This window comes from Salmo trutta, chromosome 8 (assembly GCF_901001165.1).
Source record: "Salmo trutta chromosome 8, fSalTru1.1, whole genome shotgun sequence".
In the NCBI taxonomy this organism is placed as follows: Eukaryota; Metazoa; Chordata; class Actinopteri; order Salmoniformes; family Salmonidae; genus Salmo; species Salmo trutta.
In genome coordinates, this window is record NC_042964.1 from 27,300,831 (window position 1) to 27,318,742 (window position 17,912).

The following is a 17,912-nucleotide window of genomic DNA, read 5'->3' on the forward strand; positions in this document are numbered from 1 at the left end:
GCTTTCCTGTCTAGCTGCAAGTGTGCCCTCTATACATCTCTATGGGTCCATCATTTATGTGCGGTCTATAACCAGAACTTGCAGCTCGAGAGAAAGATTTTGAACAAAAAGATCTGTACAGATGTTTGGCTTGCAGTATATATGGCTAATTAAGCAGCCCATATGATAGTATTTGTAGACTAGCACAGGAAAGAACGCAACTGATGAAAAGAGAAACTCCAAACCAGAGTTAGTAAGTAGGCTATCTTTAGTAGAGCGCGCGCGGCTTGCTGTGCATGCATGAAAGTAAGTCAAAGTAATATAACTAGTAACATAAGGCATTCCTTTCCACACAAAGTACTTTTATAAAGTAACGCGTTACTTTTGTTATTTGTATTGATTTATATGTCATGTATTACTTTTTCAAGTAACTAATCCCAACACTGTTAAGAGGTAAGATCATGTTTTATGATCATTTATAATAATAATTGATTGGATTCATATAGCGCTTTCCCAGATGTTCAAAGCGCTGTAAATACTAAGGGGAACTCACTTCATCCACCACCAACGTGAAGCTCATCACTTAGGTGGTGCACTGCAACCATTTGTGCCAGAACGCTCACCACGCATCAGCTATTATAGCAACTGTATTACTCCGAATGCAGATTGTTTCATATCAAAACACCACAAGAAAGCTAAGTTACAAGTTATTATTTATTTATTTTTGTTATTATTTACAGAGAGAAGAAGGAGCTTCAGAAGATTCTAGACAGGAAGAGACAGAACAGCATTATCGAGGCCAAGAGCAGAGACAGAGACAAGGCTGAGTCGTATGTCACTCTGTGTGTGTGTGTGTGTGTGTGTGTGTGTGCGTGCGTGCGTGCATGTTAGTGTTGCATGCTATACCGAAACTTCAGAACTTTTTCGATACTAGAACATGAAAAATGTCTCGGTAGGAGAATTGTTTTTACTTTCGGTAGTTCTGTCAAATGTGTCTCATGTCATATACGGATTGAGAGGATCGAATCTGTCTAGTCACCCCTTAGCACTCACATCTATAGCCATGAAATGCTTTGAAAGGCTGGTCATGGCTCACATCAACACCATCATCTCAGAAACACTGGACCCACTCCAATTCGCATTCAGCTCCAACAGATCCACAGAAGACGCAATCTCTATTGTATTCCACACTGGACTAAAGGAATACCTATGTAAAAATCCTGTTCATTGATTACAGCTCAGCGTTCAACACCATAGTCCCGTCCAAGCTCATCACCAGGCTCAGGACCCTGGTACTGAACACCTCCCTCTGCAACTGGATCCTGGACTTCCTGATGGGCCGGCCCCAGGAGGTGAGGGTAGACAACAACACATCTGCCACGCTGACCATCAACACGGGGCTTAGTCCACTCCTGTACTCCCTGTTCACCCATGACTGCATGGCCGCGCAGGACTCCAACACCATCATCAAGTTTGCTAAAGACACAATGGTGGTAGGACTGATCAACGACGACGATGAGGCAGTCTAAAGGGAGGAGGTCAGAGACATGGCAGTGTGGTGCCAGGACAACAATCTCTCCCTCAATGTCAGCAAGACAAAGGAGCTGATTGTGGACTACAGGACACAGAAGGGCGAGCACGCCCCCATCCACATCGATGGGGCTGAAGTGGAGCGGGTCGAGAGCTTCAAGTTCCTCGGTGTCCACATCACTCACTAAGGAATTAACATGGTCCACACACACCCGCACAGTTGTGAAGGGGGCACGACAGCGCCTCTTCCTCCTTACGAGTCTGAAAAGATTTGTCATGGGCCTCTCAGACCCTCAAAAAGTTATACAGCTGCAACATTTAGAGCATCTTGACTGGCTGCATCACTGCTTGGTACGGCAGCTGCAAGGCACCCGACCACAAGGCGCTGCAGAGGTTGGTGAGAATGGCCTGGTACATCACTGGGGCCGAGCTCCCTGCCATCCAGGACCTCTATATAAGGCAGTATCAGAAGAAGGGACAAATAATTGTCAGACTCCAGCCACCCAACCCATAGACTGTTCTCTCTGCTACCGCATGGCAAGCGGTACCAGTGAATCAAGTGTGGAACCAACAGGACCCTGAACAGCTTCTACCCCCAAGCCATAAGACTGCTAAACAAGATTGCTAAATAGCTAATTTAATGTCTACCCAGACTACCTACATTGACCATTTTTTGCACTAACTTTCCTGCACTGAGTCTATGCACACACGCTGGACTCTACCCACACACTCACACATACTTACACTGGCACCCCAACATATACACACACTCCCACATACACACAATACATATGCCCCCCACACACATAACATGCGCACACATGCAAACTGACGCCACACACACACACATACTGATGCCACATACACTGCTGCTACTCTCTATTATCTATCCTGTTGCTTAGTCACTTGATCCCTACCTATATATACATAGCTACCTCAATTACCTCATACCCCTGCACATCGACTCTGTACACGTACTCCCTGTATATAGCCATGTTATTTTTACTCGTTATTTTTATTCGAAGCATGTGACTATAATACAATTTCATTTTAATAATTTGTCTGAATCTTCTCAAAGGGGAAGTAGTAAGCTGGCCAGGTTACCTGACAGCGCAAGACACTTTTGAGAAGCAAGCGAGAGGAAAGAGAAATTGCAGACACATGGCTTTTCTAACGTTAACATCATGGGAATACTTTGCTTACAGAGCAGTTATGACGGCCAGCCCACCGAAACAACTAAGCAAAAGGTGTTACAAAGCGGTGCAGTGCAAGGGAGGTTTAGTTCCAAAACAACAAACTATTTTACACATGACATTTGCATTGTAACATTCTGCTAGCAACTAAATTTGAATTTTTGGGGGTGGACAATGACACGAACATATATTCAGCATGACATTCATGTGAGCATTATAATATGATTACAACCCAAAAGTAATGTGAAATGCACTCATAACTTAGCTATGAAAGCAATATATTTAGACTAATTTTACTTCGTGTTTGTCTGGGCTTGCTAGCAGTAGCCACCCTGGGAGTTGCAATGCACTCTGGGAATCGTAGTATGCTATGTATAATCCATAGGATTTCTATGGTGTGTAGACTATTGCAATATAGAAGCTTCAGAAATGAGCTTCAAAGTGTTTTTTTTTATGTCGTTTGGAACTAAACTATTGATTTAATATATTAAATGATTTAGGTACAATGAATAATGAATCATAGATCTAATGAATGTAATGTGACCTGATATTATGGCCATAGATGTCACGCCCTGACCAGGTGAACTCTTCTATTTTGGTCAGGGTGTGGCATTTCTATAGTTTATTTTCTATGTTTTGGTATAGCCTTGCTTTGGGGCGTATTTCTATGTTGGGTTATGTCGATTCCCAATCAGAGACAGCTGTCGCTAGTTGCCTCTGATTGGGGAATCATATTTAAGTTCCTTTTCCCCCCACGATGTTTGTGGGTTGTTGTCTCTTTTTGTTTGAGCAGTAGCGATACGTTTATTCTCTGTTTTGACCGTGTTATTTCAGTCTGAAATAAATAACATGTGTTCGCTCCCAGCTGCGCCTTGGTCCACTTCTTCCTTCCTGCACGACGATCGTTACAATAGATGAGCAAATTAACCCAAATATGTATCAAATTACATTTTAAACAGTTCATGTAAAGTAATTGTAAATTTATCTCAGCTATGGTTTTTCATTAAGAAAATGTAATATATTCTCATGTTATTTAATATGGTGGTATATTTTGGAAAGAAATTGAATATAGAATAAAATGTATTATATTTGTTATTTTAGTATTTCTACCAGTTATCAACATATTGTTCAATGTAAAAAATACACTACATGACCAAAAGTATGTGGACACCTACTCATTGAACATCTCATTCCAAAACCATGGGCATTAATACAGAGTTGGTCCCCTCTTTGCTGCTATAACAGCCTCCACTCTTCTGGGAAGGCTCTCCACAAGATGTTGGAACATTGCTGCGGGGACTCGCTTCCATTCAGCCACAAGAGTATTAGTGAGGTTGGGCACTGATGTTGGGAGATTAGGCCTGGCTCGCAGTTGACGTTCCAATTCATCCCAAAGGTATTCGATGGGGTTCAGGTCAGTTCTTCCACACCGATCTCAACAAACCATTTCTGTATGGACCTCGCTGTGTGTACGGTGGCATTGTCATGCTGAAACAGGAAAGGGCCTTACCCAAACTTTTGCCACAAAATTGTAAGCACAGAATCGTCTAAAATGTCATTGTATGCCGTAGCGTTAAGATTTCCCTTCACTGGAACCCAGAATCGTCCGTCGGACTGCCAGATGGTGAAGCGCGATTCATCCAGAGAATGCATTCCAATGGCGGCGAGCTTTACACCAATCTAGCCGGCTCATGGCATTACGTGATCTTAGGCTGCTCAGCCAAAGAAACCCATTTCATGAAGCTCCTGACGAACAGTTCTTGTGCTGATGTTGCTTCCAGAGGCTGATTGGAACTCAGTAGTTAGTGTCGCAACCGAGAACAGATGATTTTTACACGCTATGTGCTTCAGCACTCAGTGGTCCTGTTCCTGTTCTGTGAGCTTCGCGGCTGAGCCGTCAATGGAGATTGCATGGCTGTGTGCTCGGTTTTATACACCTGTCAATAACGGGTGTGGCTAAAATAGACAAATCCACTAATTTGAAGGGGTGTCCACATACTTTGCTATATACAGTGCACATGGAAAGTATTCAGACCCCTTGACTCTTTCCACATTTTGTTACGTTACAGCCTTATTCTAAAATGGATTAAATTGTTTTTTTCACCCTCATCAATCTACACTCAATACCGCATAATGACAAAGCAAAAACATGTTTTTAGAAATGTTTGAAAATGTATTACAAATAAAAAAACAGATCACATTTACAATATTCAGACCCTTTACAGCCTCGAGTCTTCTTGGGTATGACACTATAAGCTTGGCACACCTGTATTTGGGTTTTTTCTCCCATTCTTCTATGCTGATCCTCTCAAGCTCTGTCAGGTTGGATGGGGAGCGTCGCTGCCCAGCTATTTTCAAGACTCTCCAGAGATGTTCAATCGGGTTCAAGTCCGGGCTCTGGCTGGGCCACTCAAGGACATTGAGAGAGTTCTCCTGAAGCCACTCCTGCGTTGTCTTGGCTGTGTGCTTAGGGTCGTTGTCCTGTTGGAAGGTGAACCTTTGCCCCAGTCTGAGGTCCTGAGATCTCTGGAGCAGGTTTTAATCAAGGATCTCTCTGTACTCTGCTCCGTTCATCTTTCCCTCGATCCTGACTAGTCTCTCAGTCCCTGCCGCTGAATAACATCCTGACAGCATGCTAAACTATAAGAAGTTTGTTGATGGATATTTATACTTTGGATTTCTTTTTTATAATTTCAGTTTTACTTGGTGTTATCACTGTTACAAACAATACACTGTTAAACACAATATGGATGGTGCCAGGTTTCCTCCAGATGTGACGCTTGGCATTCAAGCCAAAGAGTTAAATCTTGGTTTCATCAGACCAAAGTATTTAGGTGCCTTTTGGCAAACTCCAAGCGGGCTGTCATATGCCGTTTACTGAGGAGTGGCTTCTGTCTGGCCACTCAACCATAAAGGTCTGATAGGTGGAGTTTTACAGAGATGGTTGTCTTTATGGAAGGTTCTCCCATCTCCACAGAGGAACTCTGGATCACTGTCAGAGTGACCATCGGATTTTTGGTTGCCTCCCTGACCAAGGCCCTTCTCCCCCGATTGCTCAGAGTCTTGGTGGTTCCAAACTTCTTTCATTTAGGAATGATGGAGGCCACTGTGGTCTTGGGGACCTTCAATGCTACAGGCATTTTTTAGTACACTTTCCCAGATCTGTGCCTCAACACAATCCTGTCTCGGAGCTCTACGGACAATTCCTTCGGCCTCATGGCTTGGTTTTTCTCTGACATGCACTGACAATGACCTTATAAAGACAAGTGTGCCTTTCCAAATCATGTCCAATCAATTGAATTATACCACAGGTGGACTTCAATCAAGACAATGAAGACATCAAAACTATGAAATAACACATATGGAATCATGCAGAAACCCCAAAAATGCGTTAAACAAATCTGAATAGATTTTAGATTCTTCAAAGTGATGACGTCTTTGCACGCTCTTGGCATTCTCTCAACCAGCTTCACCTAGAATGCTTTTCAGGCAGTCTTGAAGGAGTTCCCACATATGCTGAGCACTTGATGGCAGCTTTTCATTCACTCTGCGGTCCAGCTCATCCCAAACCATCCCAATTGGGTTGAGATCGGGTGATTGTGAAGGCCAGGTCATCTGATGCAGCACTCAATCACTCTCCTTCTTGGTCAAAAAGCCCTTACACAGCTTGGAGGTGTGTTGGGTCATTTTCTTGTTGAAAAACAAATGATAGTCCCACTAAGCGCAAACCAGATGGGATGGCGTATTGCTGCAGAATGCTATGGTAGCCTTGCTGGTTAAGTGTGCCTTGAATTCTAAATAAATCACTGACAGTGTCACCAGCAAAACACCATCACACCTCCACCTCTATGCTTCACGGTGGGAACCACACATGCGGATATCATCCGTTCACCTACTCAGCGTCTCAGAAAGTCACGGCGGTTGGAACCAAAAATCTCAAATTTGGACTTTCCACTGGTCTAATGTCCATTGCTCGTGTTTCTTGGCCCAAGCATGTCTCTTCTTATTGGTGTCCTTTAGTAGCATTTTATTTTGACCATGAAGACCTGATTCACACAGTCTCCTCTGAACAGTTGATGTTGAGATGTTTCTGTTACTTGAACTCTGTGAAGCATTTATTTGGGCTGCAATTTCTGAGGCTGGTAACTCTAATGAACTTATCCTCTGCACCAGAGGTAACTCGGGGTCTTCCTTTCCTGTGGCGGTCCTCATGAGAGCCAGTTTCATCATAGCGCTTTATGTTTTTTTGCAACTGCACTTGAAGAAACGTTCAAGTTCTTGAAATTTTACGGATTGACTGACATTCATGTCTTAAAGTAATGATGGACTGTCGTTTCTCTTTGCTTATTTGAGCTGTTCTTGCCATAATATGGACTTGGTCTTTTACAAAATAGGCCTATTCTGTATACCACCTCTCACAACACAACTGATTGTCTCAAACGCATTTAGAAGGAAATAAATTCCACAAATTAACTTTTAACAAGGCACACCTGTCAATTGAAATGCATTCCAGGTGACTACCTCATGAAGCTTGTTGAGAAAATGCCAAGACTGTGCAAAGCTGTCAAGGAAAAGGGTTGCTACTTTGAAGAATCTCAAATGTAAAATATATTTTGATTTGTTTAACATGTTTACTACATGATTCCATATGTGTTATTTCATAGTTTCGATGTCTTCACTATTATTCTACAAAGGAAAATCCTGAAATGAGTAGGTTTGTCCAAACTTTTGACTGATACTGTATGTAAATAAGGTATTTCTGTTTTTATTTGTAATACATTTGCAACAATTTGTACGTCTGTTTTCGCTTTGTCATTATGGGGTTATGTGTGTAGATTGGTGAGGGTTAAAAATTATTTCATCAATTTTAGAATAAGGCTGTAACGTAACAAAATGTGGAAAAGTCAAGGGTTCTGAATACTTTCCGAATGCACTGAATAGTGTAAATTCAGCCCAGTTTTTGTTCTTTGATTTTACTAATACGCTTTATCTTTAGTGCAGTGGTATCGTTTCGGTATCGAAAACCGTGATACTAAACCTGGTATCGGTATCAAAGTCAAAATTCTGGTATCGAGACAACACTAGTCTGTGTGTGTGTGTGTGTCTGTTTCTCATGGTCTCTCTTCACCTCTTTCTCTTTCTACCTCTTTCCGTAGGGAACTGAATGAGATCAACAGGAAGCATATCTCAGACTCTGTCACGTTAATCCGCCGGGTAAGTGTGTGCAGGCCTCACATACTTATCGCCTCACTCTTGAGTACATCTCTTTCATGCTTATGGCGGAATACATGCAGCTTTCTGCGTTCTGTCAGCCATTGTGATGTCAATAACTCCCTTTCTCTCTTTATTTTCTCCCTCCTCTCTTTCCCTCATCTCTCTTTTCTCTCTCTCTCTCCCTCTCTCTCCCTCTCTCCCTCCCCCTTCCTCCTGCTTTCTTCCCATTCTCTCTGTCTCCTCACCCTGCCTAGTTGGATGAGGCCCAGTCAAGGCGTCAGGAGAAGTTGGTAATCGGTCAGAGAGAAGCCTTACGACACATAGAGGAGGAGCAACCATTGGTGAGACGCACACACACAGACACTGGTGAGACAGACACACATACTGTACAGTGAGGGGGAAAAAAGTATTTGATCCCCTGCTGATTTTGTACGTTTGCCCACTGACAAAGAAATGATCAGTCTATAATTTTAATGGTAGGTGTATTTGAACAGTGAGAGACAGAATAACAAAAAAATCCCAAAAAACGCATGTCAAAAATGTTATAAATTGATTTGCATTTTAATGAGGGAAATAAGTATTTGACCCCCTCTCAATCAGAAAGATTTCTGGCTCCCAGGTGTCTTTTATACAGGTAACGAGCTGAGATTAGGAGCACACTCTTAAAGGGAGTGCTCCTAATCTCAGTTTGTTACCTCTATAAAAAACCTGTCCACAGAAGCAATCAATGAATCAGATTCCAAACTCTCCACCATGGCCAAGACCAAAGAGCTCTCCAAGGATGTCAGGGACAAGATTGTAGACCTACACACGGCTGGAATGGGCTACAAGACCATCGCCAAGCGGCTTGGTGAGAAGGTGACAACAGTTGGTGCGATTATTCGCAAAAGAAAGAAACACAAAAGAACTGTCAATCTCCCTCGGCCTGGGGCTCCATGCAAGATCTCACCTCGTGGAGTTGCAATAATCATGAGAACGGTGAGGAATCAGCCCAGAACTACACGGGAGGATCTTGTCAATGATCTCAAGGCAGCTGGGACCATAGTCACCAAGAAAACAATTGGTAACACACTACGCCGTGAAGTACTGAAATCCTGCAGCGCCCGCAAGGTCCCCCTCCTCAAGAAAGCACATATACATGCCCGTCTGAAGTTTGCCAATGAACATCTGAATGATTCAGAGGACAACTGGGTGAAAGTGTTGTGGTCAGATGAGACCGAAATGGAGCTCTTTGGCATCAACTCAACTCGCCGTGTTTGGAGGAGGAGGAATGCTGCCCATGACACCAAGAACCCCATCCCCACCGTCAAACATGGAGGTAGAAACATTATGCTTTGGTGGTGTTTTTCTGCTAAGGGGACAGGACAACTTCACCGCATCAAGGGGACAATGGACGGGGCCATGTACCGTCAAATCTTGGGTGAGAACCTCCTTCCATCAGCCAGGGCATAGAAAATGGGTCGTGGATGGGTATTCCAGCATGACAATGACCCAAAACACACGGCCAAGGCAACAAAGGAGTGGCTCAAGACGAAGCACATTAAGGTCCTTGAGTGGCCTAGCCAGTCTCCAGACCTTAATCCCATAGAAACTCTGTGGAGGGAGCTGAAGGTTCAAGTTGCCAAACGTCAGCCTCAAAACCTTAATGACTTGGAGAAGATCTGCAAAGAGGAGTGGGACAAAATCCCTCCTGAGATGTGTGCAAACCTGGTGGCCAACTACAAGAAACATCTGACCTCTGTGATAGCCAACAAGGGTTTTGCCACCAAGTACTAAGTCATGTTTTGCAGAAGGGTAAAATACTTATTTCCCTCATTAAAATGCAAATCAATTTATAACATTTTTGACATGCGTTTTTCTGGATTTCTTTGATGTTATTCTGTCTCTCACTGGTCAAATAAACCTACCATTAAAATTATAGACTGATCATTTCTTTGTCAGTGGGCAAACGTACAAAATCAGCAGGGGATTAAATACTTTTTTCCCTCACTGTACCTTCAAAAATGCTTTATTGGCATGGCTGTTAAAGTTGAACTAATCCTTCATCTAAACAATTAAAGTATATTTTTTCACTCTCTCGCTCTCCTTCTCTCTCTTGCTCTCTCAATTCAATTTCAATTTAAGGAGCTTTATTGGCATGGGGAACATATGTTTACATTGTCAACGCAAGTGAAATAGATAATAAACAAAAGTTAAATAAACAATTTAAAATGAACAGTAAACATTACTCTCACAAAAATTCCAAAATAATAAGGACATATCAAATGTCATATTATGGCTGTGTTGTAATGATGTGCAAATAAAGTACAAAAGGGAAAATAAATAAATATACAGTTGAAGTCGGAAGTTTATATGCACTTTGGTTGGAGTCATTAAAACTCGTTTTTCAACCACTCCACAAATTTCTTGTTAACAAACTATAGTTTTGGCAAGTCGGTTAGGACATCCACTCTGTGCATGACACAAGTAATATTTCCAACAATTGTTTACAGACAGATTATTTCACTTATAATTCACTGTATCACAATTCCAGTGGGTCAGAAGTTTACATACACTAAGTTGACTGTGCCTTTAACAGCTTGGAAAATTCCAGAAGATGATAGGCTAATTGACATCATTTGAGTCAATTGGAGGTGAACCTGTGGATGTATTTCAAGGCCTACCTTCAAACTCAGTGCCTCTTTGCTTGACATCACGGGAAAATCCAAAGCAATCAGCCAAGACCTCAGAAAAAAAATTGTAGACCTCCACAAGTCTGGTTCATCCTTGGGAGCAATTTCCAAACGCCTGAAGGTACCATGTTCATCTGTACAAACAATAGTACGCAAGTATAAACACAATGGGACCACGCAGCCGTCATACCGCTCAGGAAGGAGACGCGTTCTGTCTCTTAGAGATGAACGTACTTTGGTGCGAAAAGTGAAAATCAATCCCAGAACAACAGCAAAGGACCTTGTGACGATGCTGGAGGAAACGGGTACAAAAGTATCTATATCCACAGTAACACGAGTCCTACATCGACATAACCTGAAAGGCCGCTCAGCAAGAAAGAAGCCACTGCTCCAAAACTGCCATAAAAAAGCCAGACTACGGTTTGCAACTGCACATGGGGACCAAGATCGTACTTTTTGGAGAAATGTCCTCTGGTTTGAAGAAGCAAAAATAGAACTGTTTGGCCATAATGACCATCGTTATGTTTGGAGGAAAAAGGGGGAGGCTTGCAAGCCGAAGAACACCATCCCAACTGTGAAGCACAGGGGGTGGCACCATCATGTTGTGGGGGTGCTTTGCTGCAGGAGGGACTGATGCACTTCACAAAATAGATAGCATCATGAGGCAGGACAATTAGGTGGATATATTGAAGCAACATATCAAGACATCTGTCAGGAAGTTAAAGCTTGGTTGCAAATGGGTCTTCCAAATGGACAATGACCCCAAGCATACTTCCAAAGTTGTGGCAAAATGGCTTAAGGACAATAAAGTCAAGGTATTGGAGTGGCCATCACAAAGCCCTAACCTCAGTCCTATAGAAAATGTGTGGGCAGAACTGAAAAAAAGTGTGCGAGCAAGGAGGCCTACAAACCTGACACAGTTACACCAGCTCTGTCAGGAGGAATGGGCCAAAATTCACCCAACTTATTGTGGGAAGCTTGTGGAAGGCTACCTGAAACGTTTGACCCAAGTTAAACAGTTTAAAGGCAATGCTACCAAATACTAATTGAGTGTATGTAAACTTCTGACCCACTGGGAATGTGATGAAAGAAATAAAAGCTGAAATAAATCATACTATTATTCTGACATTTCACATTCTTAAAATAAAGTGGTGATCCTAACTGACCTAAGACAGAGAATTTTTACTTGGATTAAATGTCAGGAATTGTGAAAAACTGAGTTTGAATGTATTTGGCTAAGGTGTATGTAAACCTCCGACTTCAACTGTATGTTGTTTTTACAATGGTGTTTGTTCTACACTGGTTGGCCTTTTCTTGTGGCAACAGGTCACAAATCTTGTTGCTGTGATTGAAGACAGTAGTATTTCACCCAGTAAGATGGCGCCGACAGCGATGGTCGCCTCGCTTCGTCTTCTTTGGAAACTATGCAGTATTTAGTTTTTTTTATGTATTATTTCTTACGTTGTTACCCCAGGAAATCAGAAGTCTTATTACATACAGCCAATAAGAACTATTGGATATAAGAGCAACGTTAACTTACAGACATTACGACCAGGGATACGCCTTTCCTGAAGCGGATCCTCTGTTCAGACCACCACCCAGGACAATGGATCTGATCCCAGTAGGCGACCCAAAACAACGGCGCCGCAGACGGAGCGGTCTTCTGGTCAGGCTCCGTAGACGGGAACATTGCTCACCGCTTTTGAGTATACTACTCGCCAAGGTCCAGTCTCTTGACAACAAGGTAGACGAAATTAGAGCAAGGGTTGCCTTCCAGAGATATATCAGAGATTGTAACATTTGTTTCACGGAAACATGGCTCACTCGGGATATGTTATCAGAATCGGCACAGCCACCTGGTTTCTTCACGCATCGCGCCGACAGAAACAAACATCTGTCTGGTAAGAAGGGCGGGAGTGTATGCCTTATGACTAATGACTCGTGGTGTAATCATGACAACATACAGGAACTTAAGTCCTTTTATCCACCTGACCTAGAATTCCTTACAATCAAATGCCGACCGCATTATCTACCAAGAGAATTCTCTTCGATCATAATCACAGCTGTGTATATCCCCCAAGCAGACACCTTGACGGCCCTGAAAGAACTTCACTGGACTCTATGTAAACTGGAAACCATATATCCTGAAGCTGCATTCATTGTAGCTGGGGATTTTAACAAAGCTAATCTGAAAACAAGGCTCCCTAAATTTTATCAGCATATGGAATGCGTGACTCGACCTGGCAGAATTCTGGATCATTGCTACTCTAACTTCCGCAACGCATACAAAACCCTGCCCCACCCTCCTTTCGGCAAATCTGACCACGACTCCATTTTGTTGCTCCCAGCCAATAGACAGAAACTAAAACAGGAAAATCCCATACTCAGGTCTGTTCAACGCTGGTCCGACCAATCAGATTCCACGCTTCAAGATTGCTTCGATCACGTGGACTGGGATATGTTCCGGAAAGCCTCAGATAACAACATTGATGTGTACGCTGACACGGTGAGCGAGGTTATTAGCAAGTGCATCGGTGATCTTGTACCCACGGTGACTATTAAAACATTCCCTAACCAGAAACCGTGGATTGATGGCAGCATTCGCACAAAACTGAATGCCCGAACCACTGCTTTTAATCATGGCAAGGCGACCAGAAACATGACCGAATACAGACAGTGTAGCTATTCCCAAGGCAATCAAACAAGCTAAGCGTCAGTATAGAGACAAACTAGGGTCGCAATTCAACGGCTCAAACACGAGACATATGTGGTAGGGTCTACAGTCAATCACGGATTACAAAAAGTAAACCAGCCCCGTCGCGGACACCGGCGTCTTTCTCCCAGACACATTAAACAACTTTTTTGCTCACTTTGAGAACAATACATTGCCCCTGACATGGCCCACTACCAAAACCTGTGGGCTCTCCTTCACCGTGGCCAATGTGAGTAAAACATTTAAATATGTTAACCCTCGCCAGGCTGCCAGCCCAGATGGCATCCCTAGCTGTGTCCTCCGAGCATGCGCAGACTAGCTGGCTGGTGTGTTTACAGACATATTCAATCAATCCCTATCCCAGTCTGCTGTGCGCACATGCTTCAAGAGGGCCACCATTGCTCCTGTTCCCAAGAAAGCTAAGGTAACTGAGCTAAACGACTATCGCCCCGTAGCACTCACTTCTGTCATCATGAAGTGCTTTGAGAGACTAGTCAGGGACCATATCACCTCCACCCTACCTAATTCAATTTGCTTACCGCCCCAATAGGTCCACAGACGATGCAATCGCAATCATACTGCACACTGCCCTAACCCATCTGGACAAGGTACCTATGTAAGAATGCTGTTCATCGACTACAGCTCAGCATTTAACCCCATAGTACCCTCCAAACTCGTTATTAAGCTCGAGACCCTGGGTCTCAACCCCGCCCTGTGCAACTGGGTCCTGGACTTTCTGACGGGTCGCCCCCAGGTGGTGAGGGTAGGAAACATCTCCACCCCGCTGATCCTCAACACTGGGGCCCCACAAAGGTGCATTCTCAGCTCTCTCCTGTACTCCCTGTTCACCCATGACTGAGTGGCCATGCACACCTCCAACTCAATCATCAAGTTTGCAGACGACACTACAGTGGTAGGCTTGATTACCAACAACGACGAGACGGCCTACAGGGAAGAGATGAGGGCCCTCGGAGTGTGGTGTCAGGAAAATAACCTCACACTCAACGTCAACAAAACAAAGGAGATGATCGTGGACTTCAGGAAACAGCAGAGGGAGCACCCCCTTATCCACATCGACGGGACAGTAGTGGAGAAGGTGGAAAGTTTTAAGTTCCTCGGCGTACACATCACGGACAAAGTGAAATGGTCCACTCACACAGATGGTGTGGTGATGCTCCTCTTCAACCTCAGGAGGCTGAAGAAATTTGGCTTGTCACCGAAAACACTCACAAACTTTTACAGGTGCATAATCGAGAGCATCCTGTCGGGCTGTATCACTGCCTGGTACGGCAACTGCTCCGCCCACAACCATAAGGCTCTCCAGAGGGTAGTGCTGTCTGCACAACGCATCACCGGGGGCAAACTACCTGCCCTCCAGGACACCTACATCACCCGATGTCACAGGAAGGCCAAAAAGATCATCAAGGACAACAACCACCCGAGCCACTGCCTGTTCACCCCGCTATCATCCAGAAGGCGAGGTCAGTACAGATGCATCAAAGCTGGGACCGAGAGACTGAAAAACAGCTTCTATCTCAAGGCCATCAGACTGTTAAACAGCCATTATTAACATTGAGTGGCTGCTGCCAACATATAGAATCAAATCTCTAGCCACTTCAATAATTAATCATTGGATGTAATAAATGTATCACTAGTCACTTTAAATAATGCCACTTTTTATATAGTGTTTATATTACTAATCTCATATGTATATACTGTATACCATCTATTGTATCTTGCCTATGCTGCACGGCCGTCGCTCATCCATATATTTATATGTACATATTCTTATTCATCCCTTTACACTTGTGTGTGTATAATGTAGTTGTTGTGAAATTGTTAGATATTACTGCACTGTCGGAACTAGAATCACAAGCATTTCGCTACACTCGCATTAACATCTGCTAACCATGTGTATGTGACCAATAAAATTGTATTTTATTTGAATAGATATGGGTGTTTAGCAAAATTGGATTTGTTTTCAAATTCTTTGTGCGTCTGTGTAATCTGAGGGAAATATGTGTCTCTAATATGGTCATACATTTGGCAGGAGTTTAGGAAGTGCAGCTCAGTTTCCACCGCATTTTGTGGCCAGTGTGCACATAGCCTGTCTTCTCTTGAGAGCCAGGTCTGCCTTCAGCAGCCTTTCTCAATAGCAAGGCTGTGCTCACTGAGCCTGTACATAGTCAAGTATTTCTTTAGTTTTGGGTCAGTCACAGTGGTCAGGTATTCTGCCACTGTGTGCTCTCTGTTTAGGGCCAAATAGCATTGTAAATTTTGTGTTGTTGTCCTGCGGCACAGTGAGGTCTGTTTGTGTTTGTGAACAGCACCCCAGGACCAGCTTGCTTAGGGGGCTCTTCTCCAGGTTAATTTCTCTGTAGGTGATGGCTTTGTTATGGAAGATTTGGGAATCACTTCCTTTTAGGTGGTTGTAGAATTTAACAGCTTTTTTCTGGATTTTGATAATTAGTAGGTATCGGCCTAATTCTGCTCTACATGCATTATTTGGTATTTTACATTATACACGAGGGATATTTTTGTAGTATTCTGCATGCAGTCTCAATTTGGTGTTTGTTCCATTTTGTGAATTCCAGTTGCAGGCCCGATTGGAGCGAGACTTGGAGGCGGAGTTACAACGTCTACCAGAGGAGATCTGCCAATACCTGCAGGCGAAACTCGAGTCCAAAGGTCTCCGTAGCGACGCTCTCTTCTCTTTATCCAATCACAGCCCTAGCTCCAGCTCGGGTCCGCCCTCCAACTGCTCCACACCCACTTTTCCCTTAACACCCAATAGGAGCACCTGGAACAGGAGTCTGGACAATAGCATTGCCTCATTGGTGGACTCATCCTCTTCCTCTACCCCTGTCCTATCAGAAGCAGATATGTAAGCCATATGTACATTTATGTAAACCTAATGGTCCTGAGCTTCAGTTAATTTTTTTGTTGATGTTTTCATAAAAATATATATATATATATATATTTGTAATTCTTCTCACCAGGGTTTTAGATAGAGAGATAGACGAGGTTACCAAAAGTTTTTGGTTGATTTTGAACTGCCCAGGAAAATGCCCTATGTGTGTTTTCACGTTGGCCTGCGTCCCAAATGGCACCCTTTTCCCTATTTAGTACATTAGTTTTGACCAGAGCCCTATTGAGAATAGGGTACATTGGGATGCAGACATATTCTGTATGTGGATTGTGGACAAGAATATTCTGTGGATATATTATTATTATTATTATTGTTAATCTGTGTAATGTTTTTGTTGTTTTACATGACCTGTACTACTGACTAAAGGTGTCTTTGGGGAGAAAGGAGGGATGAATGGAGAAGTGGAGGAGAAGTGATTGTGGTAGTGAACAATTTTGAATTTTTGGGGGGCGATGCTGATTTGCTCTGGAATAGAAAGACCTTTCTGAAACTTTCTTTCTGTATCCCTTCCTCTCCTCACCAATCCTCCCCCACTGGTACTTGCTGCCTGTCTGTCTTGGTATATAATATTATAATATGCCTCTGTGTATATTCATCAACATTATTTTACCACTTTTTTAATCTTTAATTTGTTTCATCTTTTTTGTGATGGATGATTATTTAATTTAGTCAGCTGAGCAAATGCAGAGATAATTTTTTGGTGGGGGGTTAATGGTCGGGTTGCTATGGTAACCAGGGAGACGACTTTGCTGTGGTATTTTAGCAATCATCGTACCCTTTCCCCCCCTTTTGGTTGTGAGGGTCTATTTAAAAGTTTGAAAGTTTTCATACACAGTCTTGATTGAATGGTTTACACCTTTGCTAGGAGGGAGAAGACCTCACACACGTCAATTTTTTTTAAAGTTCCAAGTACCGTGGTGTCAGGGTACCTCTAGCAGTTAAGACCGTTGGGCCAGTAACTGAAAGGTTGCTGGTTCGAATCCCTGCGCTAATTAGGTGAAACATCTGTTGATGTGCCCTTGAGCAAGGCACTTAACCCTAATTGCTCCAGTAAGTCGCTCTGGATAAGAGCGTCTGATAAATTACTAAAATGTATATGTACCTTTTAGGACCCCAAAATTTGTTTTATTTTTACACTGATGTGGTTTAGGATCAGGTAACATGACTTTTCAAAATCCCAATTTATATGTATTTATGTACATCGGAGCATTAGTTTGGGCATACATTTATTTTTTGATTTGATCAGCACATGTACTTAGTGCTAAAGATGGTCTTCATCATTTTAGGAAACCCACCCCAGTATGTGTGTAACACACAGAACAACAGCTTTAACCAGTGTCTCTGTGTCTCGCTTGTCCTTACAAGAATATGTTTTTAAAAGCTGAATTTAAAGTTTTTATACATTTTTTGTTATTGCTCTTTTATCACCCGGTTTTATTTGTTTTAAAACCTTTTATTCAAGGAAGTTATGACAACCATTTTTGAAATGGTTTATAGTGTCACCTTAGCTATTAGGTAGCCAGAGGCAGAGCCATATATAGTTGAAGTCGGAAGTTTACATACACCTTAGCCAAATACATTTAAACTCAGTTTTTCACAATTCCTGACATTTAATCCAAGTAAAAATTCCCTGGTTTAGGTCAGTTAGGATCACCACTTTATTTTAAGAATGTGAAATGTCA

At 42.8% G+C, this 17,912-nt stretch overlaps 1 protein-coding gene across 2 annotated transcripts in view; it reads left to right on the forward strand.

Moving 5' to 3' along the window:
• The window catches only part of LOC115198619 (1-phosphatidylinositol 4,5-bisphosphate phosphodiesterase beta-3), a 105,687-nt gene extending 88,051 nt beyond the window's left edge, over nt 1-17,636 (forward strand). The window contains exons 30-33 of one of the 2 annotated variants that reach the window (XM_029760691.1): nt 720-809; nt 7,859-7,916; nt 8,171-8,257; nt 15,896-17,636. In XM_029760691.1, the coding sequence (XP_029616551.1) occupies nt 720-809; nt 7,859-7,916; nt 8,171-8,257; nt 15,896-16,189 (529 nt within the window). In that variant the 3' untranslated portion in view covers nt 16,190-17,636. Of the gene's footprint in view, nt 1-719; nt 810-7,858; nt 7,917-8,170; nt 8,283-15,895 lie in introns of both variants that reach the window. The other variant, XM_029760692.1, reaches the window with a different exon arrangement.
• Nucleotides 17,637-17,912: the final 276 nt, after the last annotated feature.